This window comes from Phyllopteryx taeniolatus, chromosome 1 (assembly GCF_024500385.1).
Source record: "Phyllopteryx taeniolatus isolate TA_2022b chromosome 1, UOR_Ptae_1.2, whole genome shotgun sequence".
In the NCBI taxonomy this organism is placed as follows: Eukaryota; Metazoa; Chordata; class Actinopteri; order Syngnathiformes; family Syngnathidae; genus Phyllopteryx; species Phyllopteryx taeniolatus.
In genome coordinates, this window is record NC_084502.1 from 2,119,119 (window position 1) to 2,134,356 (window position 15,238).

The 15,238-nt window shown below is 41.7% G+C and overlaps 1 protein-coding gene across 1 annotated transcript; it reads left to right on the forward strand.

Moving 5' to 3' along the window:
* The first annotated feature begins 1,862 nt into the window (after positions 1-1,862).
* Positions 1,863-15,093, forward strand: LOC133488020 (tetraspanin-2-like). The gene is made up of 8 exons (XM_061795450.1): positions 1,863-2,079; positions 9,380-9,482; positions 11,577-11,674; positions 11,761-11,835; positions 11,916-11,999; positions 12,362-12,418; positions 12,523-12,606; positions 12,702-15,093. The coding sequence occupies exons 1-8, from the start codon at positions 2,011-2,013 to the stop codon at positions 12,765-12,767; spliced, it is 636 nt and encodes a 211-aa protein (XP_061651434.1). The 5' UTR covers positions 1,863-2,010; the 3' UTR covers positions 12,768-15,093.
* The last annotated feature ends 145 nt before the right edge of the window (positions 15,094-15,238 follow it).

Sequence of the window (15,238 nt, forward strand, 5' to 3'; positions counted from 1 at the left end):
ATGCATCCGCAGGCACATGCCCCTGGGACTCTTTCACTGGGTGTGGGGTCACGCACTTACTGCGACAAATAACTCACAAATATGCAAATCGCTTGTGTATCCCCTCACTTATACTCTCGTCCTGTAGACTTTTATCATTTACATAATTGATCCAGCCACGCTTCAGTTGTACAGCCGGGTTCACGACCCGATCCTGCATGCTTCTTCTCCTGTCCTTGTCCTGTTCTATCTTGTCTTATCTTCCCTCACAGGGTATAGCACTACAGCCCCATGCAACACTCACATTTCATGTTTCAATATTGTAAATAATGTCATGATTGACTTCTCTCATCCTGTTTACTATTAGTGCTTTGTCTTTTGTCTTCGTTTCTCTCTCCCTTCTAGAAACTTTTTTTCTGTTCAACCCTGATTCACAATAAACTTCAATTATAACACTAAGAAACCACAGCGGAAGCTTAAAAACTCCACTGTGACACAGTCAAACTGTTCCGGCATAAAAGGAATACAGATTTTCCATTCTGCTTGACCTAACAGCCGAACAAGACAAAAATAAATAAATACGCCCACCCATTTAAAGCAGCGAAAAATGAGGCCTCATATTTACATAAATCAAGGGCGACTGGACTCAAAATCTGTGTTAAAGGTGACACAGGACCAGTATTGATGGCGGCCCTTGACCTCTCCCCTACTGTGTAACACAACATTCACCATAGCATTGTTTATACTGTAGATTGTATGTTTAACTCAAGTCACCACCAAAAGCAGAGCTGAGTTGTAAAAGCTTCTGGTGTGTTATTGCCTACATAGTCCGCATTGTTTGTTGTTAGTTTCGGGGGGGGTTCACATGCTCGTAAGTGTGCACAACCAATCACAAGCTTGTCCCCACTCTTATCAGTGTCTCCATTTTTGGCACCATTCTGGGCCAGGTCCATCCTAAAGCTTATTGTTTTGTTTTCCTCCCCAATTTCCCGGATGAAAGCTAATCTGAGACTTTCAGGAGTCCCCAAACCTTTTACAGGCTCAGACGAGCTGCCTGTCCATGATTATACGCATACATGTACACATTGCCTATTTTTGTCTGACTCCTCCTCTCCTACAGGGTTCAGCTTGGCTTTGTTGCTCTCCGAGGACATTTTCAGAGCGTGGCCACATTTCTCGGAGAGATAAGATGAACTGCTGTTTGTTCCCTCGGGGTGATATTTATGTTGGACCTGGTGGTGCTGATTACTTGCAGCAACAGAGGGAACAAATCCATTTCATAACTTTTAGTTGGGAGTTAGTGTCTTGATTTAGCTTATGTGTTTAGTCGAGTACAATTTGATAATTTCACGCTTCTGCCGTTTCGTATTGTCAAGGAAAATGTTTATCACTTGGTTGTGTTTTAATGCCGCGACATGAGCGCAATTGTTTTGTGAGGATTCACTTGTACTCTGATGTTTTATTAATGAATGTCTTGCTCTTTAGAAATGAACTGAGGCAGTGCTACCATTAAGAAGGCTGATTTGCATACTTGTATTAATATATGCATGAGCATACGGGACGCAAGGACGTCCCCAAAGGATTATTTTATTAGAAAACAAGAAACTATAAGATTTATTTTTTTTTTTTTAATTGCCCCTAGTCACATTGGTTTTCAATGTCTTAAAATGATTGCAGCTGTAACTACAATCTATTCAAGCCTATTGGAGAAATGAGAGAGCATTTTCTTTCCACTGCTTTGTGAACATTTGCCAAATCCACATTGCAGCACCCCAGTCCCCACCCCCACCCCCAAGGAGCACTCCCTCCCTCTGCATTATAGAAGGGGGCGGTCTGGAAAGAACTGTGTGTATGTGTGTGCGTGTGTGAGAGAGAGAGAGGGTGGGGGGGGAAGAGGGAGAGAGAGAGGCTACCATGACAGCGCCTCCTGATGCACAAGTGTTTTGACTCGCGGGGACTATCTTGTACGCAAGCAACTCAATCAGCCCTCCCTCAGGCCGTTTTGTGTGGATAAAAGCAAAGCCAGCTGACATGGGGAAAGTGGAAGGAGGGATGAAATGTGTGAAATATCTCCTGTTCTTGTTCAACTTCATATTTTGGGTAAGTGCCGGTGGAGGTTGCACTGGTGCGACCTGTGCATGGATGCAGGTGCAGCAAGTGCAGCTGTGACTTGTGGTTTAGATTGTTTACATGCACGCTCTCTCTGTTTGTCTCTTGGCGTGCGGCGGGCCTCAGTGCTTGATTTTGCAGTCTCTCCGTGTGGTTTCATTCCGTGAGGGACAGCCAGAGCTTTCTGTTGTTATTTAACTCCCCAAATCAGATTTTCCACATGGGGGATAGTATTCATTCACGCCTGCTTTTTTTTTTTCTAAAGGAAAGTCTGAATGAAGAGTGGGAGTGGTTGTGGGTCACCTAGGAAATTCAAGTCAGCAGTTGGCGCCACATTACATCACTGGCACACAGTGCGGAGTCGATTGATAAAGTGAGCGCACGTACAAGCTGCTGGGGCACTTTTAGCACAAATCACTTGAGGTTTCAGAATGAGACTTAAGACAGTCAGGTGGTCATGAAAGTGGTCACCTTTCCTATGCGAGCAATGTTCTCAGAGTGGAACTTTTCTTTGTGTACGTGAGCGAGAGATTTTCCAGCTAGCGTCTGTGTTTAGGCTCAGTGTGAATGGATCCATTGTGACAGCGGGACAATAGCATCACTTCAGCCTTCTGCTCCAGCCTGGATAAGCAGCAGAGGCCGCTTGGCTCCCAAATGCCGCAACAGACCCCTCCGTTTGAGTTTCTCCATTTCCACATATAGAATAATGACTCGTGCATCCCGGTGGGTGTGGCTGATGCACAGAAAAAGGCACACGAATGATGGAGGCCAAAAGAAGAATTTATTTAGTGAGAGAAGATGAGGGTGAGGGCACATAGCGATAAAAAGGTCATTGTGAGATGGTGAGGGATGTTCGTGTTCACGTACCCGCTCACACAGCAAAAAGAGGGTCAGCTGGCATGAACTTGACCCAGTTCAAGGCAGAAAATCAGTGTGAGCATAACAGGATGTCATGTGGGTGCGTGTGTTGATGTCACAGCTCGACGGTTATTATTTTTGGTAGCGCTGTGCACGCTTAATAACAACGATTCGTCACATCTCATGATCACAGCAATTGAATGTCTGCAGACCTCCTACATTCTCCTGTCATTATGTTGTGTATCGTGTATGTTTCAGTAAACGGCTCACAGCGAAATATCTTGCTGGTATCCGCTCTGCATCGTTCAACTAGTGTCTTGTTCTGTCACAGACTTTAGCCAGAGATATAAACAGTGCAAGATAAACATTGCACTATACAATTATGCACTTTGGAGCTTTTCTATCATCATCACAATATACGAAAATGAAAATTCAGCTCTTAATTCTTATTCCTATGTTTAAAATCCTTAAATAAATCCTTATTTATTTAAAATAAATATGCTTTCTAAATTTGAATGATGAAATAAATCGCCAAGTATACAAACTGAGGCTTCTGAATGCGATGAAAAGACGACCAGCCAACTGTCAACTGTCCCGCAAATAGCACGACTACATACAGATGCTTTTTTGTCTAGGATATTTCGTATGCCTACACATAACTAAATGTTTGAGCCATAAAAATATAGTGTATCGACTTAAAGCCTGGCTGGAATATAGCCCACCGGGTTGTTGCAGGGGTGACAACGAGGCACTCTAAAGCGGCCACGCCAGCAGGCTATCCGTAGGGAAGATGTACTTTCGTGGTGTAGGCATAGCTAGCTAGCTAACTGCACGTTGCCATTGCACTGGGTAACAAAAGCACCCAAGTTCTTATTTCATGGGGGAGGGCGACTATGATTCACTGGGCTCCTTTATAGCCACGCCCAAAATATGTGGAAAACGAAAATGGTGAGAATTTCTTACTACGTAGTTCTCTGTCCTTGCACGTTTCCGGCAGCTATCCTCAAACATGTATCATATATTTAGAAACAAACCTTCTGAATTAATTTTACAGGGTCGTTAAGTAATTGAGTGGAAAGAGTTAGGGTTAGGATTGGGCGAGGTTAGGCGAACTCTTACCCCTAGCCCTAACCTTTTCAATCAATTCAGCAGCAAATGTTTCATAACCAGGGTAGCTCCAATATGAAACAAACTGAGATGGTTTCAGTTGTGTTTGCAATGAGCCCCATCTCAATCCACAAAAACCTCATCATCATCTCGACTAGACTAGCCAACGACTTGAATACCTTCTACTGCAGATTTGAAAAGGACACTTTCACACCCCACACCCACCCGGCCACACTACCGAACACAATCACACCTCTGACTTCTGCGTTAACCATCCACGAACAGGATGTGAGACGAAGCATCTTCAAACAACAAAAGATTCACAAAGCGGCAGGCCCAGACCATGTGTCTCCATCCTGCCTCAAAGTCTGCATGGACCAGCTCACTCCAGTCTTCACACAGATCTTCAATAGATCTCTGGAACTGTGCAAAGTACCATCCTGTTTCAAACGCTCCACCATCATTCCAGTCCCCAAGAAACCTACAATCTCGGGTCTAAATGACTACAGGCCTGTCGCCTTGACATCTGTGGTCATGAAGTCCTTTGAACGCCTCGTGCTGGACCACCTCAAGAGTGTCACAGGTCCCCTGCTGGACCCCCTGCAGTTTGCCTACCGAGCGAACAGGTCTGCGGATGATGCAGTCAACATGGGACTGCACTTCATCCTAGAACACCTCAACAGTGCAGGGACCTACGCGAGGATCCGGTTCGTGGACTTCAGCTCAGCGTTCAACACCATCATCCCTGAACTCCTTTCCTCCAAGCTTCTCCAACTCAGCGTCTCGCCTTCCATCTGCCAGTGTATTTACAGCTTCCTGACGGGCAGGACACAGCAGGTGAGGCTGGGGGAGACCACCTCATCCACACGCAGCATCAGCTCTGGAGCGCCCCAAGGTTGTGTCCTCTTTCCGCTGCTCTTCTCTCTCTACACGGACGACTACACCTCAACGCACCCGGCTGTCAAACTCCTGAAGTTTGCAGATGACACCACTGTCATCGGCCTCATCAAGTGACGAGTCTGCATATCGACAGGAAGTGGAGCAGCTCGAGCTGCGGTGCGGCCGACACAACCTGGAGCTGAACACGCTAAAGACTGTAGAGATGATCGTGGACTTCAGGAGGCATCCTTTGCCACAGCTGCCTTGTGTCAACTGTCAAGACCTTCAAGTTCCTGGGAATTACAGTCTCTCAGGACCTGAAGTGGGCGATCAACATCAACTCCATCCTCAAAAAGGCCCAGCAGAGGATTTACTTCCTGCGGCTTATGAGAAAGCACGGCCTGCCACAGGAGCTGCTGAGGCAGTTCTACACAGCGGTAATTGAATCAGTCCAGTGTTCTTCCATCACAGTCTGGTTTGGTGCTGCTAGAAAAAGGACAAATTCCGACTGCAACGGACAATCAAAACTGCTGAAAAGATTGTCGGTACCCCCTTCCCACCCTTGAGGACTTGCACGCTGCCAGAACTAAGACAAGAGCGTGCAAAATCCTCTCGGACCCTCCACATCCCGGTCACCGGCTCTTTCCCTCAAGTAGGCGCCACCAATCAATGCAAACTAGAACTAGCAGACATTCCAACAGCTTCTTCCCTCTTACAATCAACTTCTTAAACAGCTAACCTACAATTCCATTGCAACATGCTGCCAATTTTTCTTGAGTTTGTTGTCACATTTCTGTCGGGCCAATTATAGAATACTTGTGCACTCACTGTAGTAGTCTCACCACACTGCAATATTTGCATATCTGTTGTTGACCAATACTGGCCACTCTGCGCCACTTGCACACTGCACTTTTGCACAATCGACATTGTCCCAGATTATTGCGCTATAGTCACTTTAAACTGCTTGAAGTCTCGGCGCCCTTTGCACAATGGTCATTGCACCGGCTATATTAGTCATTCAAACTACTCTAAGTGCTAGAGGACTCTGCATCTTTTTGCACAATTGTCAAAAAAAAATAATACAAATAAAATAAAAAAATTGTACCGGCATTACCAGATAACTAGTATCCCTCAGTGACTGTTTTTCTCAATGTCTTTATGTCTCTATGTTCTCTGTCGATTGACTGTCTATTGTCGTACTAGAGTGGCTCCAACTACCAGAGACAAATTCCTTGTGTGTGTTTTGGACATACTTGGCAAATAAAGATGATTTTGATTCTAATTCTGAACCTGTACGGGGTTAGGGTTAGGTTAGTGGTTAGGGTTTGGTTAACCTAGCCTAATCCTAATCCTAACCCTAACCCTGAAGAATTTTTGCTGGTGTTATATTATTCACCTTTTATAGCCCTTTTGGGGGTTAAAATGCACAGACGCTCGCACTTTCTTGCATGTTCTAGCGTACAATGAGCTTCACCCCACCCATAATTATCACCCTGTTATTTACACTTTCCTTTTGCTCATTTGTTTTAACATGCCCATATCAAAAAGACAACACTCCCTAAACTTTGTCTTTTTCATTCATTCATCTAGTTCACTTCAAAATGAAGCTTTAGCTTTAATTTACAGTCAACCCTGTTTTATGAAAAAAAAAAGAAAAAAAAAAAAAAGAATTCCACAGACTGTCCCTGAGTGAGACCACATCCATGTGTCTGTTCTCCATGCTCTCATGGAATTTTCCCTCAAGAAAACACCATTTAACTGCACTGTCTTAAAACTTGCCTTTACACCATCAAAGAACTATTGAAGCTTCGACAGAGAGATTTCCGTCACCTTCCAGAACGGACCAGACGAACAATTCGTGCAAGCGAGTATGTAGTATCGTTACACATATAGTTACAGGCCACATCTGTAGTGTGTGTCCATAGGCAGGGTAGAAAAGATGACCCTTCCTCATTTTATTCTCTCCTTTATTGTGTATGTCAGTTTCCCTCCTTTTGTGAGCCAAACCCTATAGTTGCAGGGAGACAGCGGGTCTTTGTCCTCTGAGGGAGATTGGGTGGGAGGGCGTGGGACAAGGTGGGGCGGAGAGGGGGGCGAAACATGGAGGAAAGTCGGGGGGCGGGTGGATAGATTTGCGATGAGAGGCGTGGGAGGGGAAGGGTGTGTCTGGTGTCAGGAAGGGAAATGATTCAAGGCAAAGTGTTTGGGGGGGTAAAGCAGGGGGTTGTTAGTAGTGAGGGGGTTGATGGGACTTTTTGGTGCCCTAAAATGGGATTTGTTACCACAATGCTTCTTCCCAAGAGGGCATATTTCAAATTTCATGTTGACTGAGAATTACAGCCAGTAGAACGTTGACAGGGAACATGTAACTAGGATTGGATAGCATTCTAATTCATTTGTGCTCTAATGCAGGCAATAATCCTAGAAAGTTTGAAGAGTTGAAAAATATCCTGATAGAGAGAAGAATGCACTGATTTCAGCTTTGACCTTAATCCCTCTTAAATGAAGACGAACCCTTTTTGCATCATTAGCTGGGTTTACATGTAGACTTTTTTTTTGTCATTCTGATCTTCAATCATTCTGATTGGAGATCTCTGGTGAACTGTTTACATGTGACGTGATCTATTCCGAGCTGGCGTTAACATGGGTCACTTCATTTAATCGGGAACAGCCGTTTTACAGACGTGTGACGTGCACAGGTTGATGTAAACATCGTTTATCGATTCGATGTATCGAAACGGAGGTCAGTCGTCTATTTACCACAGTAGTTGCGATTTTTTTTGCACTTTTATTGAAGCAGCAGCTAGATAAATTTCATTTGCATTTCATCTTGAAGAACTGTTCATTTTTCAACTTTTATTTAGGTAATTTTCATTTACCTTTGATGTGAAATACATTTTAATTGTATCATTACTTGGGTACAGTTTTCTTTCATTCTTAAGTTTTTGCTTAGAACATATTGACTTTATTCCTGTGAAATTACATATTTTTATAATAGGTAAATTTTATTCTCATAAATTAATTAATCAAATATAACCCAGAATAATAATAATAAAAAAATACTTAATTTATTATTATATTTTTCATGTAAAATAACGATTGTATTGTTGGTTAATTTGTTTTTTTCTCTCTTGTTGTAATTTATATATATAATATTTCTTATAATATCATTCCGTCCTTAGTTTCAGATTTTTTTTTTTTCTCATATATTTTGACTTTATTTCTCTAAACTTTTCGTATAAATATCATAAATAGGAAAGGGAGTGGAACCGGAGGCTGGCATCAAGACTACAGATGGAGAACAGCATGTCATGCCCAAACGTGGACCGAACAGAGTGAGGACACAGAAATTGTCACACGACCTATTGAGAGAAATTCTGAGATTTAGGACACAGACGGACCATGTGACTATCGCTGCATAATACTCCTCGTCTTGTTTCCCTGTGCACATAAACATGTTTTGAGCCTGTGTACAGACTGGATTATCCTCAGAGGACATGAGGCAGTGGAAGCTTTTTGTATGGACGTGTCAGGCTAGCAGAACCACGCTTTATGCCCTCCACAGCGCCTCCAATCTCACTGGAGGACTTTGACTTCAGGCTTGTCCCATAACACTTTGCACTGGGTGGAGAACACTTTTTGTTCAACATATACGGAATGAAGGGAAATGTGAGCAGCATGAAACCACTTTTCCAAACAGACAGGATGGCCTGGTTAGGCTCAAGGTGCCACACTGCTGAACACAGCCAATTGGAAAGCCAGAGATGGCTCGGCGTGTTTTAAACTCTCCTTTTAATGGAATTTGTTGGTCCAAACAGCAGGTCAAATAGCTGACAAATACTTAATCCTGCTGTTAAGCCATCGTTTAATTTTGCCCACACTGAAAATTACACTTGTATATACTACGGCTAAAGTGCAAAGGGTGGAGGGCCCCGTCTGGAAACTTCCTGTCGTCATTTGCTTTATTTTGGTGGGAAACCACAATTAGGCAGCGCGAAAGAACAAGTCGTCTGTCAAGCAGAAAACCTGCACTTTTACCATCTTTCTTTCCATTGTAAGATTGTTACTGAGACAAAGCTCCCATACTCTAATAGAAGTGATTTATTTCCAAATTAGCTCAAGATCTGGAATGAGCTTTAAACTGCATACTGTAGCTATTCAAGTAGTCAAACAGTTCCTCTATATTACGCCCACTAAGGGGGAAACATTTACACTCCATCCATCCATTTTCTGTACCGCTTATCCTCCCTTTTCCATTTGTTAGCCTACTCACTTTGTCAACAAAATTTCAGTCAATAAACAATCATTGATTAGAAGAATGCATATAATTTAGTCTTCCAACTATTGTTGTACCTTTACTGAGTGCAATTTTTGTTTTTTGGGGGGTTTTTTCAGTCTAAATTCTATTTGATGTGATCCTAATCTTTCTGCTTACATCCACCCGCAGTTGATGGGATCCTTTGTTCTGGCAGTGGGACTGTGGTTACGTTTCGACCCGGAAACCGTGTCCCTGCTCAACGGTGATAAGGCCCCAGACACGTACTTCATTGGTAGGTACCAAAACACCTTGTAAGTTACATTTGTCACGTGTCAGTGGTTGAACCAAATGCCAAGCTAAGCAATCACAGTGGTGCAGTTTAATTCGTTTTGTGACCACACTTAAAACACTTGTATCTCAAATCATCTTTCCACACTGAAAAGAATGGAAATTCCATGAATCCAGTCCAGCCTTCCCCCTCAAAGAAAAATTGCACTCGATAACATTGTAGTTTACAGGAATTACATAATTAAATCGAAACTAAAGGATTCAACTGTTTTTCCCAAATGTTTTGCCTTCATTCAATGGGCATTGTGCTGCTCCTTCCATTGTGCGCACCTTGACCACCCGGGGGCAGTATAATACACACAGAGACACACTCCAAGAAGTGTTGCACAACTGACTCAATAAGATGCTGAAATATTTGTCATTTTTTTCACATAGGACAAAAAATAAATGCCTGTGAGTGTCGTAATATTGTCTGTCCACGTGTTTGTTTTAAATATCCGTGGCTTAAAGGGTTATAACACACCACACACACATAACACAGACGCTATTCTTCATCCCATCTACGGCATTTTTCATTATTTGCCAGCATTAAGCTAAAATACTTGATGAAGGCAACGCTACTACTGTATTCTCCCAATTGTGTTCAAATGACACATCGTTGTGTTTGCTTTGCTAACGCCGATCGTAGCAGCAAGCGCTACTACTTTGCTGTCACGTTCACGTTTTCCCCAACTGCTCACAAAGTGAGCCACGTTGCTCTCTTCTCTTCTGCCATTGACATGTTTCCGTGCTACTCCCTGCTAAATAACGAATCAGACCCGACATCACGAAGGATATTCCGACCACCGCCTTGTGGTCAAGCACTCAGTGACCACACACAAAAAGCCACATGTGCACACATTTTTGCTACAATGGAAAAGCATTTACGTTTGGTGATTTTCCCTACAGTTCAAAAAAAAAAAAATGTTCATCATGATGCATCAGCATGCTTTACAAATAATCACAGCAATGAGTCAAATCCATGATGTCAAATCCACGACATGACATGCTGCGGAGTGGAGCATTTTGAAATAACTTTTTTTGTCATATTGGGTTTCTCCGACATTTATCGTCCGCTGTCGTCTTGATTGTAGCATCTGAGGTCAACTCGTCTCAACAATTGCAGTCGGAATCGTTGCAACATTTGACCGCAAACGAGTGTCTGGTCGTCAGAGCAGAAGGTTCCAGAACAGCAAACCAGGTAGATGTGACAAGTGCGGACAGAGCGAAAGAAGACAGATGTTCAGCTGCTGAAGAGAGGACAAGCCAGCTATACCCACAGCACTGACAATGGCATTTATTTGAACAGATCACAGATTTTTTGAACATGGACGAAACAAGAGCACTGTGAGATTCCAAACCGCTGCCAAGACTTAAACATTTGCCGCTTGCAAAGTCCCACCACCAATTAAATTTCCTCTGGAAAGACACTGCACAGCAACCCATCAAATTACAACCTGGTCTGATTATATTTGACATAAGAGATATACAGTAAAAAGCTTCCGAACATGCTAAATGAATCCATGTTACATTTTAGGAACCTGACTCATATCGAATTGAATCAAACTTGAATGTTTTTATGCAGCGCTTTATAAAACATGGAGATGCGCGTGTAAATGTGATCATATTTGATGACACCGTGAATGATTGGAAACATTCTTGGAAGAACCATAACCAACATTTGGGACAATATCTCTTGCTATCTGTTCATGACATTGCAATCTGAAAGGGTAAAGGCACTGGGAATGTTGTCATGGCAGTTTCAGTTAGCAGGTTTATGTTTATGCTGCCCCCTGCTGGTTAAAAAAAAAGTTTAAAAAAAAATGGCCCGAACCAACAATTTGTTTCCCATGAGAATTTGCAGACAACTCGTGGTGTTTTTGGATTTGTCATAAGAAATTCCTCACAAAATGTCACAATAATTTGAGTTTTGTTTAAAAAGTTGAAACATAACATTAAGCCGGTACGTATTTATGGTTCTTTAATCCGCAAGAATAATGGGGCATTTAATAGAAATAGACACGTCAAGAAGTGAAGTCGCTTTTCCCTGTTCTTGCAGGAGTGTACATCCTGATAGGAGCTGGCAGTCTGGTGATGTTGGTTGGTTTCTTTGGCTGCTGCGGAGCTGTTCGAGAATCTCAATGTCTGCTGGCGTCAGTGAGTCCAAATGTAACATCTGAGATTCAATCAATTCATACCAAGATTTAATTTTTTTTTTTTTTGTCTCGTTGAATCTCTTACAGTTCTTTGCATGTCTGTTGATCATCTTTGGAGCTGAGGTGGCAGCAGGCGTGTTTGGATTCTTAAACAAAGACAAGGTACAATAATATCCTTATAGCCTGGCGAGCTGATTATGTGCATGGGCCTACTCAGCACTTCTTTACAATTTGTTTTATAGATAATCGAAGACGTCCAAAACTTCTATGCCACGACCTACAATGAAAATAACAACAGCACATTGATCATCTCGTACCAAAAAGTAGTAAGTTGGAAATTATTCTCTCTCACTATTCATACATGGAATTTTACATGGCGTTTAACTGATTGAAAGTACTCAGTTGCAAGCATTATTAATGTCATCAATAAGTCTTTCATTTCATTTTGGTTTAGGAGAGGTCCTGCTATTTGTCAATAATAATAATAATAATAATAATAATAATAATAATAGAGGCAACTATTATTATTTACTTTTGAAACCTGTTTTTTTTGTGTGTGATTATTTTGCATTTTCAGCTATTATTTGAGCAAAATGATATATTGTCATCGCATTATAAAAACGAGAATTTTCCTGTCGTGTCTGGCCACTTATTGTATATTGTAAAACATTTTGCTGTGCACTTTTAGCTGAACTGTTGTGGAACTCTAGCTAACAACTGTTCATATCAAGAACCAGGTACAAAGGTAAGATTCTTCTCTTTTTTTTTTTAAACCTTTGTACCGGGGAATATTTTTACTTGACGTCCACATGACAGTAGGACATTTTCTTTCTTTTCTCCATCATGCAGGACTGCGAGACAGGTGTAAAGGATTTCTTCAACAGTAAACTCTTCATCATTGGGTACGTTGGCATCGGCATCGCTGGCGTCATGGTGAGTTAGAGTTTGAGGACCGCGACCAAATGTCATGCTCAGCTCTTACTGTTTTTTTTTTTTTTTTTTTCTAAAACTGCATTTTCCTCTTCCAGATCATCGGGATGATCTTCAGTATGGTGCTTTGCTGCGCTGTACGTAACAGTAGGGAGGTCATCTGAACAACTCAAAGAGACTCAACACACACTTTCATCTCCCGTCCGTCATCTGCCGAGTGATCCGGGAAGCACTTCTCAAAGGATCTCCCTTTATTTTCTCGTGCGGTCTTTTATTTCACAAATTCATACCATGCAGATGGGACTTGGCGACTTCTGTTACAGACAATATTATGTTGCCCCTTCTTATCTTTCAGATCGTCTTCCCCTGTGACTGTTTGGCAAGCATGAACACAAATTTGAACCCACATACTTTCACGGTAGTTTCCGAGGTTTTTCATACAACCCAAACGCTTGTCTTAGTCTTAGGAAGAGAAGCAATAGGTTAACATTTTCGGGAGACATGCTTATTTATTGATTCCGACATGAGTCTACAGCCAGCAAGTAGCTGTTTTTTCCAACATGATTACTCGAAAACCAGGAGTGTCAATCTCATTTTTTGTTGCGAGCCAAATTGCTGTTAGGTTTTCCCTCAGAAGGCCGTTATGACTGTGGAACCATATAAATGTATCTGCACCTTATCATATCATTATGGAACCTCGGGTTTCATATTTATTCGGTTGTTGACATCTTTTCTCCCGGTTTTTGTACATCCGCATGGTTTTTGTTGCAAATGGTCCAAACACATTCACCTGTCCGCGTTACTACTTACTTTTTAATTTTAAAATGCCTCCCATTTCTCAGTGTTATTAAGAGTGAAGACAACTTGAAATTCCGGTCCAGAGGAACATGATGGAGACGCACGTGATTTACTTTTTTAATTGATTTACTTACGCGGGCCACATGAAATGATATGGCGGGACACATCTGGCCCCGGGGCCTAAGTTTGACATCTTGCTATAAACTGAAGAAAATTCTTACCTTCGCTATACGGGATATATGATTAGGTTATTTCATATCCAATGTTGGACAGTAATTTTAGCCATTTTTATTATTTTTTTTTATTTCCCCCTTTTTGATTTTTCAACTATATTTATCTGTATTTGTTTTTTTTTAAGATAGAAATGAGACCAAACTTTGTCTGCAATACAACTCTAAAAATTGTGGGGATGGAAAAAAAATAATAATAATAAATAAAACAAATCAAAATTTCTATGGTAAGAATGACTTGAACTCATTTGGTCGGAGGATTAAGCCATTGGCACGAATATCAAATTTTCGTCACCGTCACCGATCGCTCTGTAAATCTGGACCATCGTCCATGTCCAAAAGTCTTCAATCACGACCATGTTCACGAGCTAAACAAAAACAGAGGCCTGTTATTTGATAAAAAGCACCAGGGTTGACAAATCTACCCATCGATGACTATCAACAAATTTGTCCATTTGTTCCCCTCTGTGCTTTTGGGGGGGGGGGGGGGGGGGGGGGGTCAAACAAAAAAACGTCTTAAGATGAAAAGATGTTTTTTTTATTGTTGGTTCTAATTCACTTCATGCGCTATTATGTAAATATCTGTCAAGTTTTTGTAGCTGTACATTTTTGTGGCTGATTCGATCGTACTGCTTGTAGATAAAGTTTGGAAATAGTTGCACAGTCAGCATTTGCGTAAAAAAAAAAAAAAAAAAATCATAATAATAATTCCATAGGGCCAAAAACAGCCTTTCAATGTGCCTTTTGTCAGTGACAAACTTTTTTAGCAACAATGTGCTGCCTGTCTGGATGTAGAACGTAGAAAAAGGTGTACATACGATAGTGACGTTGGACTGCATTTCGTGAGCACATTTTCAACGAGTAGCACGCATGAGTCCAGTTCTTTTGGTTTTTGGTGTTGTATTAGTTGTTTCACTCAACTGTAAGAGGAAAAAAAGTGTGTTAAAAATGCGTGACCGATTACATGTATTCAAGCTACGTAGGACATAACCGTATTTTGTTTATATTATAGGAGTGACATACCACTAGATGTACAAAGGTGATGGGCCGTGTAATGGGAAGTGACGTTTTTTTTTTTTTTGTTCATCTAAAAGAACATTTATGAGTTCAGCGATCACTCAAACAAGTGGACGTTACGTTGTCCACTGGGGCCAAGTCCTGTTCGTGGTAAGATGACGATTTTGTGGTTTTGTCCAACACCGGATCGATTCATTCATTGTTTAAGGCATTTGTCTCGATACTTTTGTCTATAAAGCTGAAGAACAGGATGGACAACATTGTTCCTCAAGCCACGTTACATGCATACACTTGATGTCATGCAATGCTCCCTCACTAAACAACTGTGCACACCGTCAAGCCGTTTTCTATTCAATTCTCTGTTAATTTATTTTGTTACCATTCTGGGCTTCTCAGGTTGACACGGTAGGTGTTTGAAGTAGAATAAAGCATCTAAAGTTTTAAACAGTTTCCTTCATTTTTTTTCCATAAATGTGTGGCTGCTAAAGCTTTTTTAGGGAACCCCCTTTGGATTATTTGACCTGAGCTGAAACAACCTTCCATTTTAGAAGTGTTAAAATGTGACAGGCAAATCTGTCATTCCCACAATA